At 41.6% G+C, this 16,947-nt stretch overlaps 1 protein-coding gene across 3 annotated transcripts in view; it reads left to right on the forward strand.

Annotated features, from left to right (window-relative positions):
* Nucleotides 1–16,947, forward strand: part of LOC146648523 (disabled homolog 1-like) — a 50,806-nt gene that overhangs the window by 12,184 nt on the left and 21,675 nt on the right. For all 3 annotated transcript variants that reach the window (XM_085389146.1, XM_085389144.1, XM_085389145.1), the window contains exon 2: nt 9,188–9,811. In XM_085389146.1, the coding sequence (XP_085245272.1) occupies nt 9,742–9,811 (70 nt within the window). In that variant the 5' untranslated portion in view covers nt 9,188–9,741. The remainder of the gene's footprint in view (nt 1–9,187; nt 9,812–16,947) is intronic.

Consider the following 16,947-nt stretch of genomic DNA (forward strand, 5'->3'; position numbering starts at 1 on the left):
ACCTCTGTGCTGTAACTAAAAATTGCACTATGGCTGTTTTCACACATGAACTTCGGAGGTCAAGATATTGTTTGGAGTAGTCCTTTCTCAAATCTAAGATACCTTCTCACTCCTGAACATACCTCCTTTTGTTGTGGCTCCTGGTTGACTATTCAGACATGTTCTCACATAAAACTCCTTCTGGTAATATAAAATTTGGGGCTATGGCGCATGTGTGAAAATGGCTTGTGAGAACGGTGAGAGTGGAGCAAAAAGATAAACCGTTTAAATCTCAGTAAAGCTGACAGAGCAGCAGGTTTAGCCGATAATTCTCTGCAGGCAGAGCTCTATGAGAAACCCACCTTCACAATATTATTTAATGGTATTTTTGAAATGTAGACAATACTACTTCGTGACTAATATTATTAATCTACACATGTTAGAGATCTGAAGAAACTTTCAACAAATCTTTCACACATCTGTTGATCATTTATTTAGATCTATACAAGGACGTACAAATAATATTCCACATTACTACAAATCACTTCCACACGAATGCGTCACTTTTATGGCCGAACATGAAGATGGTGAAAAGGAATTCTGGTTAAACATTTCTTTCTTCTTTAAAAGAAAGTGCCACAATTTATTTTGGTGCCCCTCCAAATTTCCTGCCCAAAAGATTCCTGTGATTGAAGTGTGTAAAGGTTTCACCGCTATTGCAGTCAACTAATTTCCGTTTTCTTACCCCTCCTAATTCAAATGCATAATCCTAGCTATGGTGTCTTCTATAGGACACCCATTTTAAAATGTATTCCACTACAGATTACAGATTACATGCCCCAAAATGTATTTTGTAATGTATTCCGTTATGTTACTCAATGAGAGTAACATATTCTGAATACTTTGGATTACTTAACATATTATCATGCTTTTTACAACTACATGAATGTACTATTGCTGTGTGATTTATTACTATTACTGAAGGCTATTCGCCATACAAATACTAGATTTTTAAATCTTAATATAAAATGAGTAACAGTAGTGTGGACACAGCGATCTCGTATACAAAACTATTCTGTACGTATATAAAACAGGTCCGCGGCTCTGAACCGTAGTAAAGGGACCTCTGGCTAATACCTCGGGTTCGTGTCGGGCTCGTAGCTGAAAAATAACTTTACTTTGTTGTCTGGGTCAACTTTGCTAGCAAGAGACAGGGAGAGGCGTTGAAAGGCTGCTCCAACGGAGCTTATTGTTTCAGAGGAAAACTCGAACACAGCGTACAGTCGAGTCTTAATAGCTTACTTACAACTGGGCTACACTGCCCATGAGGCTACATTATTTAGGGCTATGCCTGTAACACTCTGCCTATTGCCTTCATATTAAATAATTTTTTGAACAATAATTTAAAAAAATATTTCTTCACATCATTATGCGGGCTGCAAGTAGAGATGACATGGGCCGCGAGATTGAGATCCAGGCATTAGAGCCTCTTAATGCGTGTTTTGTTTGGGTTTTCATCCGGCGTGGAATTACCAAAAATAGAAAGGGGACAGCCTAACATATGAAACAGGAAAAGACCGCCGTGTAATCCCTTTATTTCAACAAAGTAACTGTATTTTGAATACCACCTTTTTAAACGGTAACTGTAATGGAATACAGTTACTCATATTTTGTATTTTAAATATGTAACGGCGGTACATGTATTCCGCTACTCCCCAACACTGAGGACAAGCAAGTTTAAGTTAGCCAAGGGAGCTTAAAAACATTAAATTAATGCTACTCCATAATGACTGAGGTCAGCCGGTGTGTTCCTATCACTGCTGGTGTAAAAAATACATTTGATTCATGTTTTTTTGCCATTTCAATTTCCCCCGCAAAAGTCTCAAAAATGGTGTTGAATATTTTCTTGGGTATTCGTATTGACTTTGAAGTTCTGTTACTGTGCCAAACCTAATGGAGCCAGAACTATTGTGTTCTTTAAAATCCTAACCATAAGTGCAATATTGTGCCCATCTCAACTTAGGCTTTAGCAAAATGTTGTGACAGCAAGTAGAAACACTAAAAACTTTCATCTCAAGATGGATGTTTTGGGTTTCCCCTCAAGTTCATTAATGTTTTCTTGCAGACCACAGGTAAGGCTTTTGTGCTTGATCATGAGCACTTTAATCTCTGCTACACAGGACTGTTGTTGGGAGTACTCCTCATATACCTGTCAATGATTCTGCATTAAACGTGCGTCTTTTAAGATGCGAATAGTAAGAACAACAAACCGTGAAACTAGTTTCACGAAGAGGCTGCTTGTGTATCTTAATTATACCCATGACCCATGTGTAATTAAAGAGGACACCTTTTGGCTATTTATTTAGTTCAAAGAGAACACAGAGGGAAGAGGGGGGAAAGCCCTAATTGTCTCATTAATTACTCTCCACATGAAATAATGACCAAACCAAGGTATCCACAGCTCTTTTGTAACTGACAAAAGAGAGCAGAGGAGGGGTGGCAGCAAAATAAAACATGCTTTAACCTCTTTTCACAAACAGGCATTGTGTTGGAAGAGAGGGAGACAAAGAAAAAGAGGGCAAATGAGATCAGGGGCAGGAGGGAGGAGAAAAAAAGAGGTAAATACGCAATTGAAAGAATAAAAAAGGCTGAGATTGAAAATTATAAATACAGAGCAAATCAAAGAGAGGGAAGCGAGACAGAAGGAGAAAATATTGGCTGTGAGGTATCGTGGTGTTTGTCCAGGCTTTCTGGACTCTGCCCAGTTCTCTCTCCCACCAACATGGTAAATAGGCTGTTTTAACACACTGTTCAGGCACTGAGACACAAACAAACCAAATCAACACTAAATTAAAGACTCCTCGGGGAGACCACAGACTAACATCAGAGGGGGTGCTTTGGAAAGCCAGATTCAGCAATTAAGTGTTCCAAGAGAGGTCCTGGAGTCTCGCGCCAGTTTCCAGACCTGCTATATTGCCATGGCTGTAATTAGATGAATAAAAGAGGAAATGTAGTGTAGCTTGTTTTCTTGCTTTTGTTTACTGCTACCATTGGGAGCAAGTGACACTTTATTAGCCTGAATATGTCTTTTATTGAGGCAGTAGAGGCCTAAGAAATGAAAACTTCCCAAATAAACCCCATTAATATTTGCATCTTGAGACCTATGCTGTGAGTGTATTTCTTTATTTATCTCGTGAGATACACACACAGACACACACACTCACCCCCTCCTCATACTTGTTTGATCTAAAATGGGCCCAATATCCTCCAGCTAAGCTGGTCAAAAGGATAATGCAGGGGCACTTTGAAGGGCAGCTTCTCACTGCCCTTTGCTTGCCAGCCACGAACATGCTGGAGCCACGCCTTACTGAGTGCACAGCTCAGAGCCCTTTACGGGCAAACTTTAAATCTGCACAGCCAAGCAGCTGCGTAACAACGCTTATTTATACCCTCAACTGAATTTTTTGTATGTATTTTCTTCCCCCTACTTCACAGCTCACACACTTCACTATTCTATCATCAGAGGCCCTCAGTCTTGTCAGAGAGAGGTGAACTAATGGGCCGCGGCTGAGCAGCCTGAGCTCAGAGGCTATCAGTTCCCCCTGGAAGGCCAGGAAGGCAGAGAAAAGGAGAAAGGGGAGGTCCTTCTGTTCTTTAGCCTCTATATTTCTTCTTCTTCTCCTTGGGATCACCAACTGCCCTCAGTCTGTTGGTTATCCCTTCCACCACACTGGGCCTTGCTGTCTTTAGAGCAGGGAGAGTGGGACCGTTTGGGGAGGTTAGCACCAATAAGCTTATAAAGACATAAAATTAACATTGATCAGAATTGTAACTATGGTTAAGGAAGTGATTCCTCCACACGTATCTTCTGTACTGCTATGTCCCAACACAATGCAAAGCAGCTTTCTCAACTCTACTCCCACAGAGGTCCATTATCTTGAGACTAGTGTTATATCCTCATAATACTGTGGCTTATCTGAAGAAGAAGCCAAGCAATAACAGTTGCTTAAGCAGCTGATAACGTGAAAGTTAGAGGAAATGGTCTTGCACTCATTTAGAAGGTCTTATTTTGGCCTCTATTAAAGAAGCCCTGTGTAAAGCTGGAACATCTTTCTATTTGTCACCGACTGAGAAAAACGGTAGCTGTTCAGCACTGTAAATAGAGCTCAGTTGAACCAAGTATTCCTTTAACCTTAACTAGAAATGGCTTTGTGAACTTCTGCACAGGTAAAACTTTAACCATTAGAGATAAAATATTAAAAGCCGTCCCACAGATGTGCCTTTAGGTACAGCAACCCTAATAACTACTGATTCTACTTGGATTCTTTCGCTCTGATCAGTCTGCATTATTTTCAATAATGTCTTCCTTTAAATCATTGATATCCATTTTAGACCCCATTCCTAAAAGACTGGTCAGGTTTCACCATTAATAATAATAATAATAATAATAATAATAACAGACTACATAGCAGGCTTTTAAGGTGGCAGTAATGATACAAATACTTAAAAAGGCATCACTTGATTAAGCTGCCTTACCTAATTATAGACAGATTTCTAACCCTTCATTTATTTAAAAAAAATGTTGAACAAGTAGGTGTAAAACAGTTAACTGATCATTTATAGAGGATTTGATTATTCAGTCAGGATTTCGAGTCTTCTTTACACACAAAGGTTTATTATGGAGTTCCACAGGGTTCTGTGCTAGGACCAATTCATTTTACATTATGCATGCTTTCTTAGGCAATATTTTTAGAAAACACTGTATACATTTTGAATGCTGAACAGATAACACCCAGCTTTATTAATCCATGAAGCCAGATGAGACAAATTAACTAGTTAAACTACAGGCATGTCCTAAAGACATCAAGGCCTGGATGACCTCTGATTTCTAAATTCAGATGTAATACTCAGTCCTAGCTGGGACTAGAAAATGAGAGCACATTTCTCCCCTATTAGCTCATCTTTAATGACTCACTGTTAAATTCAGAAATGAATTTAAAACCCTTCTCTTTATATGGAAAATATTGAATAATCAATCATATCTTAAAGACCTCATTTGACCTTATTACCCTAACAGTTCAATATCCTAACAGAGAACTTCACTCACAGACTGCATGCTTACTTGTGGTTCCTAAACTATCAGGACAGACGTAGGCTTAAAACTTGCCTTTTTTGTTAAAGCTTATAGCTAGAGCTGGATCAGGTGACCCTGAACCATCCCTTAGTTATGGGCTAGGCTGCTGGAGGACTTCCCATAATGCACTGAGCATTGTTTTCACTCACTTCTTCTCGTTGTCTATGTGTTTATACAGCACTCTGCATTTAATGATTAGTAATTATTAAACTCTGGCTTTCTGTCCTGTAGTTTGCCTTTTTTCCTCTCTCTATAAAGTCCTTAAAGTACAGCCTTGCAGAACCATTTCTATGGTGGACCATTACTCTGAAATGCTAACTTTGAAATCTTTAAACATTTTCCCAGTGGCCTTACAGCTATAACTAAGTTTAATGTGATTAACCCTCAGAAAGCCCTGAAACACATGGTCAGAAATGTTAATAGATGCCATGCTACCATGAAGACCCATGTACCAATGAACCACTCGCTAATCAGGAATCTAATTTGTCCAACAAAATCAAATTAACGTTATCATAGAGTAAAGGGCCATCAGACTAGGATGACCTTGTTGTTGATTGTGAACCTGTGATAAGGCCTCTTTCAGAATAGAATAAAATGTCCAAATAAAAATTTTCCAGCAGAAACAGTCGGTCGGTCTGTACAACCGTAGATAACACAAGTTAGCACAGCGAGGCTATTCTGAGAGGAGCTTTCCTAGGCCAGGTTGTGACAGTTGTGTCCCACTCCATAAGCTGGAGGCCATTTAGTAACAAAGATGACCAGCGCGAGGTGCCAGAGCCGGTCTGTCGAACAAATGTTCCACGAGCCCCGGGCCACACTAGGCTCAGCTAAGAACAGACAGAGATGGTCCTGGGGACGGGGCCTCCCCGCTCCTCAGCTTCAACGTGCAAGCTGGAGTGCAGGCTGCACCTTCCGTCGGGACCACTGTGAATAGAGGTGTAATTGGCCATATCCAGTCATAGATGGGTGTTCAACCTTTGTTGCTCATCAGTGGCAGGATACACAGAGGCTTGTCTCACAATATGAGGTTGATTGTGCAGTCTATTAAACACCAGTCTCAGGAGGAAGTGTTTCTCCTTGGAATGCTGGAGCTTAGAAGAATCTCCAGAAAGATCTGATTCAAAAATCGGCTCGTGCTCAGTGATTGCCTATTATATCCCAGAGACAGTAAACATGATTTAAAAATTGATCACGCTTAATTAATTGCTTTCCTCAGCAGAGACGACTAAAGAACTAGACTCAGTAAATTGTTAGAAAATCACAACCTTTTGTTTCTCAGAAGCATAAATCAAAGCTGTAAATTATAGTTTTTATTTCATTCCAAACCAGTTATCATGTTATGCAAATTTCTGGTTGTATGATACATGCAATAATTATGTAATTATGGAAAGCATTTCATCCTAATACAAAGAGTCTGCATGACAAGATACAGACACCTGCATGTCGCCCAGAGGGTCTTTTTGAAGAGAAGGTAAATGTTCCTGTTGAAACTAGAAGGGCTGAATGCATTGTGAGCGTCGTGTTAAAGAAGAGTCAACCACACAGTAGGTTTGTGATGTTGATTTCTATAAACCATTTCTATAAACCAACAGGGTGAATATTGAGACACAAACAGGTGATGCACATTTCAAGAACAGAGTTTTGAAATTCAGGCAGATAGAAAAAAATGCCAGCAGGGGATTAGTGGAGGAAAATAAAGACATGCATGAAGAAATGAAATTGACTTTGCTCAAGGAAGTTTCCCTTTACACGTGAGAGCAGCAGAACAAAAATGAACAAATTAATAAATAAGTGGTGGCTTTTGTTGAGGGCTTTTAACATCCCCTAGCAGTTGAGAGAAGCAGGAAAAATGAGCGATGCTCGTTAACTCTGACCCAAATCCTAAGAGACAGTGGGAGCTGTTAAAACACGGAGCAGATTGGGGAGTCTGCGTGACCTAGATAGCATTGGTTTTGAAAAGCAGCCGTACTTCACATTAAATCGCTCCTACGTCTAATATAATGAGGCATATCTCCCTGGTCGGTAATGAAAATTACATTCTGATAAGGTTCTTTGTGACATAGAAAATACCTCTCCCACCACTGACACTCCGAGGCTCTGTCTGAGACGCAGTTGGTAAAGTGCGCCTTCGTCTGGACTTGGGTGGCATTATCTGGCTCGTAAGCGCACATGAATTGTGACACATGGGCTAGACATCCAGAAGAGAAGCGGTAGTGATGAGACAGCCAGTGGCCAACTGTTGTTCAAAGACATTATATGTGTCTACAACTGACTTTGGAGACTAGTGGATTAATGTTACACTCACACTGGGAAAAACAGTGATTGGAAGCCATGGTATGACCAAAAGTATTACAGCTGTGTGCAGTGAACTTGTGTGAAGTTGCATATCAAGGGAGTATATGTGACCAGTCGCAGTCACCTACCATCTTCAATGCATCTTTGGCGTGATGGTAGTAACACAGGAATAAGACAGAGTCAGTCTGCTCTCAGTTTGTGGTCAAATCAGGTCAAGTTGGTGATTATATGCAATCTATTTGTGATAATATGGTAACTGACTGTAAGAAAGTCCATCCAAATAGTGATAGATAGTGATGTGGTTGCTGCAGGGCAGCAGTTTAACTACAAAATGACATAGGTTTTTACTTTTACATAGGAATATAATCATAGTACAACCTCTTAGCAACCAATAGAGTCCCATGCTGCAAAGAGATGTGTTGAAAATGAGTTGTGCTTGTCAACGTAGACTGACTCAATTCATTTCAGTTCAGTTTTATGTATGTAGCCCCAAATCACAACCACAGCCACCTCAATGTGCTTTATATTGTACGAAGAACCCCAACAATCAGACAACCCCCAAAGAGAAAGCACTTGGCGACAGTGGGGAGGAGAAACTCCCCTTTAACAGGAAAAAACCTCTGGCAGAATCAGGCAGCCATCTGCCATGACCAGCTGGGGGTGAGGGGAGGAAGACTTATACTGATTTGCAATGTGTGGGCAATCTGTCTGTGTTAATGAATAAGAAGGTAATTATTTGTAAACCTTAGCCAGTCTGTCTGAAAGCGTTTGCATTTGAACTGTTGCAGTACTAGAGCTTTCATAGATAAAGCTGTTTTATTGAGCTTGTGGGCAGACAGGAAACACCTCTAGGCTCAGACAGCACTTATATAAAACAAATGAAAAAATTTATTTTCTAGACTGGGCATAAAAGATGGACACTGTGACTGTGCCACTCATGCGGCAGTATTGCATATATTAGTAGGCAAAATTTGTCCACTGGATACATTGTCTATCCAGATATGATGATTAATAAATAGTATGAAATGTTTTGAAATTAATCATAAAATGACTAACTGATCACACTCCTACTACACAGACAATGTCACACAATGTCACGCAGGACAATGTGTGGCCGGTGCTCGATGGGCTCCATCTCTTTTCAGGACAGCATAGGCTCAAGGCCTCTTTCTCCAACAATGGCACGTCACCATGCCAACAGAAGCTGTGCCAGCCACAGCGTCAGCTTGGCTCAGCCACCGTGTTAGCAGTGGATGATTCAAGGGCATTAAAGCACAGTGTGTGTGTGTGTGGGGGGGGGGGGAGGGGGGGGGTTCTAGTGTATTGGTGGCAGTGCCAGGATTCCCACCACAGTTTGCTCTGAAACAGCCTGTCATTCATTGCTTTCCACTACTTCCCCTCCTCTCATGCTGTTGGCCCGAGCTGGGAGCATTACCAATCCATCTTCTGAAAATTTGTTTTGCATGCACAGAAGCACCGGTCATGCTCTAATGTACTATATTTACTCAGAAGCAGAACATAAAAAACAAGAACATCAAATATTTCCCCACAGGTCTTCTTCAAGGGTGGGCGCCGAACAGCAAGCATTTGCTGCACTCTCATTACGGACTGATGATCCAGAAGAGATAATAACATCTTTGTTGATTTGTTAAATTAGTTCCTGCCATTTCGTGTCTTAAATTAATGTTGTAATGAGTGATCAAGGGGCATGTGTCTTTTTAAGTTCTTACCACCTCCACCTTAAAATTAACCATCACCCCCTGTCTCCTTGTCTTGCAGTGCTCAGTGCAAGTGACTGTGATGGGCTGTCAAACCACATCTAAAGTACTCTACCAAAGAATAATATCCACTCCTGACCTACTCTGAAGAAAAATATTTCATTCGATCAATGTCGCAGTCTCCCCCGCAGGGGAATTACTCTTGAACAATAGGTGAACCCTAAGAAAAGAGCAACACTGGACCATGTGATACTTGACCTTCAAAGAAAGAACTCAGGTGCACTCCAGAAGATGTCAAATCGGATCTGAAGCAGCTCTCAAGAGGATCGCCCAGCTCATAATTCAAGCACTTTTTCATGTTTTGTTTTATCATTACTCAAACACCATGGGCCAAAAGTGACAGAACGTAGTTATTTTGGCTGGATCTTCATCTAATGAGGAGTACCAGACATCTCACCATGGATTTGAAGGAGATTTTCTTCACCAAAGAGCAACAGTGAGAAACATCAGAGTGGGGGGGGGGATTGGACACTGGAGGCTTGGAGGATTAGCTTGGAGTGCTGCTAACCCATGGTGGATCTGCTGTGAGTGGGGAAAGGGACTCAGCGGTGGAGGATGTCAGCAGAGGCCGAACTCCAGCCGGGTGTCAAAACCAGCCAGCGAAAGGAGTCCAGGAGGATCAAAGGTATGTTCTTACCTTTGCAACACCAGAGCGTCTGTAACATAGATGCTTGTAATATATCAGGCTTTATTATGTTTGTTTGTCAAATGAGATAAAGGTCTGAGATATAACGTTAAGGGAAAAGTACTCAAAAGACACGAAACGTGACATGACGAAATGGGAACCTGAAAGCTTTCTTATCTTCATCAGGTGGTGAACGTAACTTTTCACCTTTTGGTGAAACATCTTGGATAGAGTTAAATAACGCTGGGCTGCACGGAAAAAGGCTTCACTCAGTCAGGTTTGCCGAGAGGCTCCCTGTCTCATCCCGGGGATCCAGATGTAGTAACAGCTATTCCATGTAGCCCCAGGCTTCGGTAGCGACGTGATTTAGGTGTCATGGACAGGGTAATTCGCACTCTGTCGCTTTGATGAACAGCATAAGTGAAGTAATAGGACGAGGCATTCTCAGAATGCTCACTGGGAGATTGAAATGGGATTGAAAAGGCTGAGAGGGGGGAGGAATGAGGAGATAGAGGGGCAGAGAGAGTGGGATTCACAGGGAGGGAGAGGAAAGTGAGAAAGAAAAGGATGCTTTCTCTTTCTTCTTCCCCATCTTCATTTTGGCTTTTTTGTTCTCATTTCTCTGTCCACAAATAAAGCCACTCCCAACTAGTCCTGTAAATCTGGCTTCTGCGGGCTCGCTGTAACGAGGCCACGGGGCCAGGTCCTTTGCGGCTGTTTCACTGGCTCTGTCGACTTGCTCAGATAAATGGCCCGCTGGAGGAGGGCCCATCGATTTCAGTTAAGTGGAGGGGGGGGAGTAGAGCGAGGGGGCAGTTGCACACATGGCCATGTGGCTTATTGGTGGGGACTATCAGCACAGGCTATCAGCCCCTGACTTTACCATGCTAATCACATGTGCTGCAGGGACTATTATCACAATCAGCAAACATGCTATTTAGATCCATATAAATGGAAATCAGGCAACATGAATACAAGCAGACTGTCACGCAGCATGGTGACTTTGAGCCAGCTGGGGCGAGGTGAAGGGCACTATCAAGAATCAGGCTGATGACATACAGAGGAGGGGAGAATTATTGGCCACCATGTACATGTCATTTTTTAATAAGTATTTCCAAAGTGCTGTTAAACAGAGCAAGAAATTTTTAACACAGCTTGTCCAAACATCATGGTTTTATTTTGGATGCTTGCATTATTTAGTTTACACACAAACAGAATAATGTCACAAAAACCCCAAACTACAGGTCAACAGGTCAGAATAATTAGCCCTCTTCATGCTAAAAGTCAGTTATGTGGCCTTCTCGCTGGATAACAACCTTAACAACCAACAAGCTTTGTGTTTTGGGTTGTTGTCACGTTGGAAGACAAAGTGATGACCCAGACCTAGTTTTGGTGCTGACTGCTGGAGGTTTTCTTTCAAAATCCTTACCTGTCCTTTATTTTTTCAGTGCCTTTTTAGTGTGTGGGCTGGCAGCCACATGCCAAATGGTTAGAACGCAGCGTTCCCTGTTTGAGTCTCCCCCGTGGCCCTTTGCTGCATGTCTTGCCCTCTCTTTCTCCCTCATTTCCTATCTATCTCAATTTACTATCCAATAAAAAAGGCCAAAATTAAAACTATTTATCCTTCTTTCTTTATGATTCCTTCCACCTTGACAAGTTTCCCAGTTCCTAACGCACTGAAGCCTACCCACAGCATTATACTCCCACCATCGTGTTTCAGTGTGAGGATAATGTTCTTTAGGTTTAACTGATCTCCCATCTTTCTCAGAGAGTCTCTGTGGCCAAAGATCTCTAGTTTCATCCCATCTGACCAAATAACGTGCTCCCAGTATGCATAATCTCTCTCCAGGTTGTCCTTCCTGTAGTTGTTCTGGGTCTTTAGAAACATCTCTCTCAAGTTTTCTTTCCTGAGTCGTTGAAATCTTTTGTTTCCTAGCTCTGTATATACTCTATATCTGGAAAATAACACAGGGGGATAATAATATTGACCCTGGTTATTTTGGTTTTTTATCTGAAACGGTTCACTGAGAAGGGACTGAAAAAGAGATGATATCTAGTGAGCAGCAGTTCTCTGTGTGAAAATGCTTTGATAATGTCGGAGGTCAGAAGAGAATGGCCAGGCTGTTTCCAATAGGAAGGAGAAGCTAACTCAAATACTTACTTGTTACTACCAAGCTATGCAGAAGAGCATCTCTGAACAGAAGACCTCATCACATGTCATGGGTTACAGTTTGTTCGGACTCAACAAAATTGGATAACAGAAGACTGGAAAATGTTGCCTGCTCTGATGAGTCTCAGTTTTGGCTGCAACATTCAAATAGGCTCAGAATTGTGGGTAAAACATCATGAAAGCATGGATCCATCCTGCCTTGTATCAACGATTCTGGCTGGTGGTGGTGCAATAATGGTGTAGGGGAAATTTTCCTGTGACACTATGGGGCCCTTTGTGCCAGCTGAGCATTGTTTAAGCACCACGGCTTATCTGAGTGTTGTTGCTGACCATCTCTTTTTGACCACAGTGTACCCATCTTCTGATTGTTGCTTCCAGCAGGATAACCCGCTATGTCACAAAGCTTAGATCAAATTGGTTTCTCGAACATGACAATGAGTTCAATGTACTCAAATGACCTCCAGATCTTGATCCAATACAGCACCTTTGGGGTGTGGTGGAAGGTGTGATTCACATCATGGATGTGCAGCAATCCTATCTGCAGCAACTGTGTGATTCTATCATGTCAATATGGACCGAAATCTCTGAGGAATGTTTCCAGTAACTTGTTGAATCTATGCCACGAATAGCAAATAGTAATAGTTGTACCTAAAAAAGTTTGTGGTGAGTGTCTGTTTATGTTGATATTGGATAAAATATCTAATCCAGCTTCATTCTGGACCTGGAACCACAAGAGGGCATGACAGTGACAGCCTCATTTATATTTACTGCTCCCCTTCTGCTTTCCCATTCCCATCAAGTTAAGCTTATTTGCAGACTGTTGGACAGATAGACAATGTCTTGCTTTCTTTTCAAGATTGTAAGTAGAACTTTAGAAGTGAATTTAATGAAAGGAAATGACAGAAAAGTAAAGTTTTGGTCAGTCAGAGCAAGAACTGCAAGCCATGGGCAGATAGACAGACAAAATATTGTGTTTTTAGTTAATGACCTTGATGATGTTGTTGTTTTTTAGCAGCTTTGAATTAATTTTATTATTTTTCATCATCTAGCACCTATGTTCCAAGTGCTATTTCCCTGAATTGTGCAAGGACAGGTTTAATAGGCTGTTAGCTTTAACACTAGGTTTAAAAAAAAAGGAAAGAAAGAAATATTTTACTATGAAACAAGAGAATAAATGTTCCTATTTAGCCTTTCAGAGACATGATTCATTCCAAAAAAGTCTCATGGCAGTTTATGACATCTCATCTGCAGAATTACGTTCCTACTGCCCGAACATTCGGTGGTGACCTGGCAGACTACTAGGGGTGCAACGATACACAAAATTGACGGTTTGGTTCGGTTCAATACTTTGGTGTCACGGTTCGATATTTTTTCGATACAAAAAATGTTCATGCCTTTTTAATTTGTCATTTATTAATATTCTGAATATATATTTTTACTCAAAAGTGCAGTTTTTAAATTTAATGTTGCTGAAACAACAAAATAATTAAAAAAATAAATCTATCTGATCGAAAAATCACTCATCTTTGGAAAAAAGAGTTTATTACAGAGAAATGGCTCTTTCCAAAATAAAAGCTATACTATACGCTTCTTCTGGGCTATATTCTCAGCAGCATATTAAACATATCAGGTCCCCATAAGGAGAATCATGTGCTAACGGCTGTCTAAATGACTCGGGTAAAGTTTGTAGCATGCGTGCTTGTTGTTTTTGTCTGCTTCCACTTGTCTTTGCACTAGGATGATGTCGGCGTAAATGTGCTGTCATATTCGTTGTGTTCCCACTAGTGCTGTCAGCGTTAATCTCGTTAAAATGACATTAACGCCATAACGCGGCAAATCTCTGTTAACGAGCTACCGCGGATCGCCCCGTGCGTGGGGCTGGACGGCATCAACACGTTAACAAGCTAACTGTGCTAACACACTAGTTCCCACCAATTGAGCATTGCATGGCACATCCGACATACTGTTTTACTTTTGTCCATGACGCGCTTACCTTCAGGTTCATACTTCACATGAAAACCAAAATAGTTCCAAACACCAGATCTGAATGAGGGTGGGGGAGGTTCAATTTGCCATGTTGCAACGAGCTTAGCGTCTGTCTTGCTAGCTTGCGCTGCGCTCAGTGGATCTGCGCAGTGTTGCCAACTCCTCAGTAAGGAAAATCGCTATTGGCTGTCCTTAAAGTCGCTAGAAATCGTTAAATGACGTCATCGCCTAATTTGCATTGGTCATGCTAACATAATTGTAACCTATGTTGTTGGAGAGAGAAATAACATCATGGAAGAGACATAAAGTGAGTAAAGAACATTCTAAATGCATTTAGAATTTATTTATAACTACAAATTAAATTTATTTTAGCAATTATTGTTTTTTTTAATGTCACTGTGTGTTACTGTGTGTGTGTGTGTGTGTGTGTGTGTGTGTGTGTGTGTGTGTGTGTATAAGTAGTTTTAAACCTCGTGATCCACAAAACAGCATAACAGTAAAAGAAGAACTGACTGCGTTACAGTCAGTGTGAGAGCAGCGGCTTCGCTCATGCGCGATTCATTTGCAGTTCGGACGCATAGGTGTGAACATCTTCTGCCCTGATAGCAGCTGGGGAGGACTATTCTCCACCGTGAGCACTTTGGAACGGGCGAGGTGCCCACGGCAGCACCGCTGCTTGTTGAGAGTAAAAGCGATACCCGCTTTCACGTCAAAAAGTCGTCATAAATAAGTCCAATTACACCAGAAAAAGTCGCCAGATTTGTTGCTAGTTGCTTTTTAGAAAAAAAGTCGCTAAGGGGGTCTGAAAACTCGCTAAATATAGCGACAAAGTCGCTAAGTTGGCAACACTGGATCTGCGCTCGACGGTGCAGCCTAGGCGGAGTAGTCGAACGCAGATCCACTGAGCGCTCAACACAGACAGCATCGTCAGAAGAAAAGTTGATAAAATAAAATAAAAAATTTGTATTGTTCGATACATATGCGTACCGAACCGAAAGCGCTGTATCGAACGGTTCAATATCGATACGAGTATTGTTTCACCCCTACAAACTACATCAAGTTGTATATTATGGATGCAAAAAATAGGGAAAATCTTTGAATCCTTTCAAAATGCCACAATATTGCCACTCACAGAATAGAAATAAATTGGAGATAAGTTGCCCATTACAACATAAAAAGATTTGCCCCCTTAGTCATGTCCTGGTTCATCCACTAATGCATCATAGGCCACTTATTATTTAATTGCTTCTGTATCATTTTCATAAAATTCCGATGCATTTGTGATGAATGCGAAACAATTTAGGGTGAACTTGGTTTTTTGCGTGTCCGTTTTGGTTTTGGCACGCACTTATATCACTCTTCATTCTTCTCAAAACGGTGAGGAAAAATTCAATCCTGACTGCAAAGTCTGCCGTCATAAAATCCAAAGCTCCCCTCTACCCATCGTCAGAATTGCTTTACATGCGTGACTTTACTCTATCTCCATAGCAACTGTTGCTCTACCAGTGTAATCTGTGCACCGAAAAAGAGAAAGAAAGCAAAAAAGATTCATTTCAAAAAGAAAAGCATGGAGTTGAGGACATGGAAGACACTGAGAGCAGGGGAGAAAAGGGCAGAGAGCAGCTAGCAGACAAGCAGCAGAGTAAATCACTGGTTGCCTCCCATACTCTAAGAGGCAATACAAATACTACCCATTCAAATCTATTCAAACACTATTTGCCAAGTCATTTGCAGGTATGCATTTTCCTAACTGTGTCTTGACGTTGCGTCCCCATCAGCTTGGTAATAGCATCATGGAGCCCCCCCTTCCTAAAGTATCATCCCCACAAAATGCCAGCCTGCACACACCGTCTCCTGTGTGTGACTCCACAGCGAGTCACTGATCTATCTAGTGAACTGACAATTTGCACAAAAGCCTTCATTAATCCTGAAACTGCTTTATTGATCAGCCGTTTATAGCCAAACCCTCAATGCTGCGTTTAGTGCCAAAGTTTGGTCGAAGAATTTTCAATGTATTTGTTTATTTTTACATCAGTGAGGGCTGGACGGGGAGAGCACGCACCGCTGTTGAGATTTGTAAATGTGCTTCTGTGTGTTTGCTGAGGCTTGTGAAATTTCTTTTGCGCACATGGGGGGAGGCAGATGGCGCGGACAGATTTTGCTTTTCTCAGACGAGCATTCTCTTCGCTGCTACTTCAGCCTCCTGCGCTGACAGGAAATACCTGTCTTTTTATTTCAGAGAAAATATCGGCTGCTATTGCATATTTCATTATAGCTCGGAGGATGGTGTGTGTGCGTGTGGATGTGTGTGTGGCTACTGGCAAACAGCGACTTTAAAGGAAAAGGACAGGAAGGCACAGATACACACCCAGAGAGGTTCAAAGGTTAAGCTGCCTCTATGCCCAGATCCCCAACAAAAAGTTTCTTGTTGCCAAGTCCTTATATCTGGAGGGGCACTTCTGACTCTCCATCTGCCGCCATCTGTCCCTTTGCTGTCCCCATTCTAGTGTGGCAAGAAGACGGATGCAACACTGTGATCAGACACGAGCCCTGAAACAGTATGGAGCAGGGCGAACAGTAATTGTTCTCTCCATGGTCCTGGTGCAGAGCCTGCGTGTCACGTGGGAGGATTGTAGCGTTTGATTTAAAGCCTCTGACATCCTGGATTTTAATGCCCGACTCAGTTTTTTTTTTTAAATAAAATCTTTGTAAGACTACTGAGAAGCAAGGGATTTTGGAAATATTGGGAAGCAGGAGACGAGGTCTAAATTTTAACCCTGGACACATGCACTTCAGACCACCAGGCACCAGGACACATAGAGACAAACAGCACACAATACTTCAGGCAATCCACTGTCAGAAAAATTATGAGCATCAGCCTTACGGGCCAGAATCATTGTGAGGACCATTCAACCTTGGGTAATTGTAAATCCAGAAAGCCAGAGGAATATGTGTCACCTCCCGTCACGAACCCATACAC

This window comes from Rhamphochromis longiceps, linkage group LG18, assembly GCF_057381845.1.
Source record: "Rhamphochromis longiceps isolate RC_006_pf linkage group LG18, R_longiceps_female_GT1.1, whole genome shotgun sequence".
NCBI classification, from domain to species: Eukaryota; Metazoa; Chordata; class Actinopteri; order Cichliformes; family Cichlidae; genus Rhamphochromis; species Rhamphochromis longiceps.